At 44.3% G+C, this 7,663-nt stretch overlaps 1 protein-coding gene across 1 annotated transcript; it reads left to right on the top strand.

The window, feature by feature from the left end:
* Nucleotides 1–2,081: 2,081 nt before the first annotated feature.
* On the top strand, nt 2,082–2,673 carry LOC119649026. The gene is made up of 2 exons (XM_038050981.1): nt 2,082–2,198; nt 2,257–2,673. The coding sequence occupies exons 1-2, from the start codon at nt 2,189–2,191 to the stop codon at nt 2,670–2,672; spliced, it is 426 nt and encodes a 141-aa protein (XP_037906909.1). The 5' UTR covers nt 2,082–2,188; the 3' UTR covers nt 2,673.
* The last annotated feature ends 4,990 nt before the right edge of the window (nt 2,674–7,663 follow it).

Raw genomic sequence — 7,663 nt, 5'->3', positions numbered from 1 at the left:
TGGACATGAGCAATTTTCCAAGCTGATGGAAAGATACCCTGAGCGTAAGACAGATGAAAAGCTTGTGCCACGGTATAGTCAGAGAAGGCGTTTTCAATAGTGGACTTGCAGATGGAAATTCTGTATTGTATGTAGGCTTGGTACTATCCCCTATATGGTCTCAATCGAGATCGTTCACTTCTCTACATAAAAGGCACTTCTTCAGGGCTGTTTGGTCGCCTAGTCGGCACATGACCCATCCAATGCGATTTTACCAGCAAATGAAGCTTCCTAGTTGATGCAGTAAGCATAGTTAGGATCGACCTCTGTGTTCCGCCGAATGGTGGCCGATTTACACGGACGGTAACGTGCTCGCTGAATAAAGCCCTCATTTTTTTTAGAAATAGCAGTCGACCCCGCTTGTGAACTGGACCATGGCTGAAGGAAAAGAAGAATATTCTTTTGGAGATAGTCGAGCTAAGTCTTTCGTCTAAATGAGTCGAACAGTATTCCCACTTTTTGTTCGCCTCCGAATTATCCTTCGCGCTTGTCACGGTCCTTTCTTCATTCGACCAGAGTCTAAATTGGACTTTGAGCACTTTAGCTTTTGACAGTTTCTCCTTCTTTCTTTTGTTGCCATGAGAACCTTGACGCGGAACATCCTCAACTTTAAGCAAATGTTGAGATGGCACTACTGACGAGCGACATTAAGTTCGGTCTTCGGCAGGAACATCACTACCTATATATATAAATTGACCACACCTTAGATGTTCAGTTCATTGCAGCAAATAGGGAGAGTGCGATAACCAGTCACAATATGACTCTTGGTTTTATTTATGGTTATCTTCCGTCCAAATCTGCGTGCGTCTTTTCCAAATCCAAATGCCATCAGTGCAGCTGAGGGATTTGAGGAAAGACGGCAACGTTCATTGAACCTCTCCATGCCCTCTAGCTAAGGTAGCATGAAAAACGATACTGATAACGAGATGATAAAATATCGGGGAAGATAATCCGAAGGACACAAAAAAAACCCAGGATGGAAAACACCCTGCCTTCGGCCTATAAAGTTTTTCGTGACAACAAGAAGCACAGGAACATCCTTAAATCTAAACAGTTGTTCCCTTGTTTCACGGGCCGGAATCTTCCTGTCAGGACATTGTCCTCCTGGTTCATGATGATTAGAGCGCGTTATATAGGAGCTGTTATCAAAAATTCGACGTCAAATTCGCACCTCCTCCAGGCGTTGAGGCAAAGAAACATGGATTTTTGAGTATGATCCCGAATCAAAGCGTCAGAGGAGCGAGTGATATAGAGTGGGCAGTTAATGAATCTCTCTCCGAGTTGTTAGAGGACGGTTGCAGATAAGGGGCTTGAAACTGACAGACCACAACATGGAGACAGTGCTTATTCACAGAGGAAGGGAGAAGTCCTCAAAATCCTCAGAATGCTTGACCCTATCAAAGTCATCTAAAAAATATATTTGGGTAATGGTCAATGAAAGACCGGCATTCGAAGGCCATGGTTCAGTGGCGATTGAAAAAGTGGGAGGAGCACTAGCCATATTATAGCATATCATACTTGTTGTATTCGGCACCTCTCTGGGCAGAAACAGTATAGGAGCCGTCTCACAGAAGCTTGCTGACAGCGGTATACCGCGGGAGGGTCTTAGTTCCAATGGCTTACAGAACGGCATTGGAGGATATAGTGTGTATGGTGGCTGGGATGGTATGAATCGATGTACTTGCGGTGGGGTTGAAATGCTATCACCAGACCTCATGAAGTTCAAGACTGGGCACGGAGCTTACAGGGGTCTTTTACAGATTTGACAGGAGTTCGAAATATGTCCAGGAGCATCTCTCATTCCACTTCCCGAGATCTTGCATTGAGCGAATGTGAAAGGGCTGTCAACTTGGAAATTGTATGGTATTGAAAAGTACAGCATCAAACGGCTCACCCTGTAAAACAGTTCTGGCCCCATTCATATCTTAGTTCAAAAACTGCTCTAGTGTAATAGGCAAGCGCAATTTTAATATTGAGAAAATTATCTTAGAATTTATGATTTGGTCGATTATTTACCGATGCAAGTTTATATTTTGTTTGTGGTGGAATTTATATCAGATAAATAAGAGCTGATTTCAGCCAAATTTTTCATTTGTCCTCTTTCTGTTATCGAATTAGCATTTGCTCGCTGCACTTGATAAAATTCGAAATGTACAAAGGTAGGAACTTTCTTAAAATTGGTGTTTGCTTGCCCTTAATTATACTTTCATTTCACAGCAATCATTACCTTTTCCCTTTTGGCGGTATTTTTGACCCCGCGTCCTTGCCAAGCAGCACCTATAACCTGCGTTGGATTACCAGACGGGAAAACATTTGCCAATCCGGATACTGACAAAGAGTTCTACATTTGTATCGGAGGGATACCAGTGAGTCAAAAATGCAAAGACGGTTTGGTATTTGTCCCCGCCAATGGGTTCTGCGTTAAAGGACAAGGTGGTGTTGTAACACCTCCACCAGTGGCTCCAAATGTTTGTCTGAATCAAGCGAATGGCATGTTGTTCCCACAACCCGGAAGCAGTACAGGATATATAATGTGTGAAAACAATCAAATGCTCTACAAGGATTGTGACAAAAATTGGGTGTTTGATCAATTCTATGGTGTGTGTGTTTCAAAAGGAAGTTGCTCCGCATAAAGGAAGTGTTGAATATGGCTCAGAAGTTTTGAAAAATGTGTGGCCTTTTAATTTTTAATGTCCAATAATTGTGAAAGATATGCCGATTTGTCGTGTTATTGTGTTGTCTACTTTGAACCACCTAACCACGAACCACCGCTGCTTGACCCCCCATCAGTCATCCTGGAATAGTGAGTTCTATTGGATGAACTGCAATGGGGTCGTTGCTCTTTCCAATGTGTGACCTATCCACTACCACTTCTGTCTGACGTCTGGCCCGTCTGCGACAAATTTCCTCATTTGTTATTGCCGCAGAGCAGAGTAGCCTCATGACACAAAGCAGACATGAATTGATGACACTTTGGAGCTTTCGAGCAAGAGTGGTGGTTACTTTCCATATTTTACTCCCATGTAGCAGCACAAAGCGAACACTGTTGGAGTTGACATAATCAACCCACCAGATTTTAGACAACACAATGAAAGCGGATCTAATATTGTTCATACGTCAAGTAACATTAAGTTTGTTACCGTCGTCGGAAGAGACAAGAATATTTAGATATACAAATTGTCCAATGTCCTTGATGTTCTTCGCATTATCACAAATGCGATGACCAGTCAGACTGGGGACCTCGGTATTGTTGGTGCTTATTTTTGCTCAAATTTTGCAACTAGGTGGGTGACCAAGCAGATGTTGTGGAGTTTGAGAAAATATGATATCATCGCATCGCATTAACGTCCTCTAGACAAGATAGCGGGAAGGATGCTACAGATAACGAGAAGAAAGTACTAGTGGCAAAATGGAATCGGCTTTGGGCTTGTTCCTTGGAGGTCTTACCTCGGTGCAGCAAGCGTCGCCACATATTACGCTAATAAAGGGTGTGCACTGAGGAGGGGAATAATCCTATAACCAGAGTGGAGCTTAAGGTGTTATCATCCATAATGGATACAGATATCCAATGCTGAAGTAGAATTTATTGGGAGTTGAACTAATTTCGTGAAGTATTGTTTCACGAGGGTTTCGCAGGAAGAGTGGTTCTCGTCGTTTACAGCGGTTTTCAATGCCATATAGAAAGAAGAAAAGAAAGGCAGACAACCATCTTCCGGATCCAGGCGAGACCAAAGTGATGGGTTGTGCCGATGACAAAGCGCTGGCTGTGGTCACTGATGCTGACTTATACTCATGTGTGGGAATCAGTGCTGCTAAAGATTGATTGGAGAGCACTGGGCTGGAATTTCGGAGTAAAAACAGTGTGGTTTCACTCGTATCATCACCTAAAAACCAGTTACTAAAATTTTTAAGTAGTGTGATGTATGCAACCTGGATGAAGTGACGTTCCACAACTGGTGTTCTTTGTGATCGCCATATCAACTAACGTCTCAAATCTAAAATTTTCTGCAATGTCGTCCGTCCCGTCGCCCTCTATGGTTTTAAGTGTTGGCCGACTATAATAGACAATGAACGGCGTCTTGCCTTAATGGAGACGAAGATGTTACGTTGGGCTAGTAGCATCACACGTTTTGATCACATCCCACGTGAGGATATCCACGATTGTGGAAAAGTTGCGAGAGAGGCGTCTTCGATGGTATGGGAAAGTGGTTGAAAAAAATGTATGGAGATATCAATAGTAATCTCAACCAGTTTTTAACCGGACATAGAGGATACGTCAGATGTCAGCTGATTGACTAAACTGCTATAAAGCCCTCAAAATTTGTACAGGAAAAGCGAAACCTAGAGGAAAGCCTAGGTGAATCCTACCCTTAGAAAATTTATACCGTAGCGAATGGGTTTCAAAAGTAGAATACGCCAAAAAGGGAAAACCTACCGAAAGTCTGCTCATTGTTTGAGTCGAAGGTGCTAATCACTAAAGAGTTTCAAGCGGAGTGGTTCTTAGTCAAGCCAAATGTAGCCTAAAGCGGAAATGAAGGAAGCAGTAATTATATGAGCAAAATAGCATAAGATCTATGACCTTCAACTTTAAAGGATCCTTAGCAAAAGGGAACGGGAACAAAGGAAAATTGGTGTTCGAATTAGAATAGGATTTAAGGGAGCACTTTGTAGTGGAGAGGAGGGCAGAAGTCTAATGTTACGAGGCTAAGAGGAACACATGAAGCAGCAAAACCAGTGTTCATAACAATTTTTGTTTATTTAACTAGTAAATCACTCGCCGCGGATAAGTTTGCGGCCAGGAGGATTGAGGATAAAGGACTCCGACGCCGACGGATGTCAATGAATGCCGCCCACAAGGACAGAGAACAAAGATTAGAGGACGGACGACATAGGACGGAGGCGAGACAAAGAATAGAGAAAAAAGAGGTAGAGGATGAGGTCAGAGGAAGTGCAAAGAACACAGGTCGAAGGACTAAGGGCAGAGGACACAAGGCAGAGGATAGAGAACAGAGGACAGAGGATAGAGGACAGAGGATAGAGGACAGAGGACAGAGGACAGAGAACAAGGAACGGAGGATAGAGAACAGAGGACAGAGAACAAGGAACGGAGGATAGAGAACAGAGGACAGAGGATAGAGGACAGAGGATAGAGGACAGAGGACAGAGGACAGAGGACAGAGGACAGAGGACAGAGGACAGAGGACAGAGGACAGAGGACAGAGGACAGAGGACAGAGGACAGAGGACAGAGGACAGAGGACAGAGGACAGAGGACAGAGAACAGAGGACAGAGGAGAGAGGAGAGAGGACAGAGGACAGAGGACAGAGGACAGAGGACAGAGGACAGAGGACAGAGGACAGAGGACAGAGGATAGAGGATAGAGGACAGAGGACAGAGGACGGAGAACAGAGGACAGAGGACAGTTGGCAGAGGACAGAGGACGGAGGACAGAGGACGGTTTCATAGTGGACAGAGAACAGAGCACAGAGGAAACAGCGCACAGGGCACAGTACACAGTGCACAGGATAGAAAACAGAGGACGGAGGACAGAGGACAGCTGACAGAGGAAAGCTGACAGAGGATAGAGGATAGAGGACGGAACGCAGATGGCAGGGGAGAAATGACAGAAGACAGAAAACGGAGAGCACCTTCAGATGGTGGAATCGCCGGACTCTATTTTTCGAAGGTTTTCCTGATCATATGGCCTTTGGTATCTCTACTAATTCTTCTTCTTTTTCTTCAGCCTTTGTCCCGTTCACAACCAGGGTCGGCTCGTCGTGATCGGTTTCGCCATTTGGCTCTATCGAATGCCTGATCTGGGTGCAATCTCGAGGCTTTTAAATCCCCATCCAGCGTATCAAGCCACCGATGTTTAGGTCTGCCTTTTGGTCGTTTACCATCAACTGCGATGTTCAGACCAATCTTGGCAAGTGAATTCTGGTTTGCACGAATTGTGTGACCATACTATCGAAGGCGCCTCTCTCGCAACTTTTCCACGATCGATGCAACCCCATAACGATCGCGGATATCCTCATTTCGGATATGATCAAAACGTGTCACGCCACTAATCCAAAGTAACATCTTCGTCTTGATTAGCGCAAGACGCCGTTCATTGTCTTTTATAGTCGGCCAACACTCAGAACCATAGAGGGCGACAAAACGGACGGCATTTCGGTAAATATTAGATTTAAGATGTTCGTTGATGCGTCTATCACAAAGAACATCAGTTGTGGAACGCCACTTCATCCAGGTTGTGTTAATGCGTGAAGCAATTTCATAACGCAGTTCTCTGGTTGACCCGAAGTATTTAAATCGCTCAGATCTGGGTAGATCAGTTTTGTTTAGATTCAATCTGAGACCGTGTTGCATGAGGCGAACATTCCATTCTTGAATAAGTTGCTCGAGTTAATTTTTGCTATCAGATGCCAGGAAAACATCAACTGCATAAAACAGTGTGCAGGGCGCAGGACGTTGGATATCCCGTGTGAAGGTGTCCATAACAAGAACAAAGAGGAGTGGTGAGAGGGCGGTTCCTTGATGAACACCAACAGAGATACGAAGCGGTTTTGATACACCCGTCATACTTCGAACTTCACTTTTCGGATCATTGCATCCAGCGCACGTGTTCTTCTGACACTAAGTGCTGTCATATAGCATACCAGATGAGTTCCTGTTGAGATCGCATAAAGGGAAACTTGTCTCAAAAATCGGGACTCCGAGATAATCTCGCATTCACCGTGTCCCACCGCGAACCAAAATATCTGTAATAAGAACTATCTCTGTAAAATTGCAAATGGAATGAATCCCTAAATAAATGTCTACAACGATCTGACCTACGAGCTGACTGATACGATTTTCCGAGAAACTGGTTCCTTTCCTCCACCGCACTATGTAGCTCCAAGGCGACTCACTTGCCGGTCGTCCTGGTAAAGTGGATTCCATTGCATGGCATAACCCGCCCAATCCGCAGGCGAAGTCTCTCATTTTTACTGTTTGAGACCAGAGCACCCTGATGAGACTCCCCAGAGATGAATTTTGGAGCAGCACAAAGCGAGCATTAGCGGGGAATAGACTCAATTTTTTATTTAGATTTTAGATAAACTAATAAGAGGGATTTAGTACTGTTTATACGTTCTTTAACGTCCAGTTCGGTACTTTTTTCGGCAGAAGCAACGTTACATAATTAGTGCCTTCAGTGTAGTTGTGGTGGTTGCGAAAAGATGCCATCATTCATTGATCTTGCTCACGTCCCCCAAACAAGGAAGCAGGAAAGACCCTACCGACAATAAAACGAGATTATTCAAGTGGCACAATGCAATCCAGTCCAATTCTGCCTCTGCCTTCAAACTCCTCTCAAATTTCACCTCGATGTATCGTGCTTCGTCATATGCCGCTCCAATAGAGGCACTGAAAAAGGGAGTAATCCCATAATGACAGTGGAGCTTATGGGGTTATTATCCGGTATCTAAAAAGACGTCCAACGGCGAAGGAAGTGTTGAACAAAAGTTGAACCCTTAATGTTCCTTCCTATTTCGTAAAGTAATGTCTCACGATGATTTCGCGGGGCTATTTGGTGTGGAAGGGTGGTTTTTATGTGTCGGAGTCCCCCCTACATTTTCCGATA

This window comes from Hermetia illucens, chromosome 2 (assembly GCF_905115235.1).
Source record: "Hermetia illucens chromosome 2, iHerIll2.2.curated.20191125, whole genome shotgun sequence".
In the NCBI taxonomy this organism is placed as follows: Eukaryota; Metazoa; Arthropoda; class Insecta; order Diptera; family Stratiomyidae; genus Hermetia; species Hermetia illucens.
Note: the sequence above shows the minus strand (reverse complement) of the source record. Positions and strands in the feature narration are given on the sequence as shown.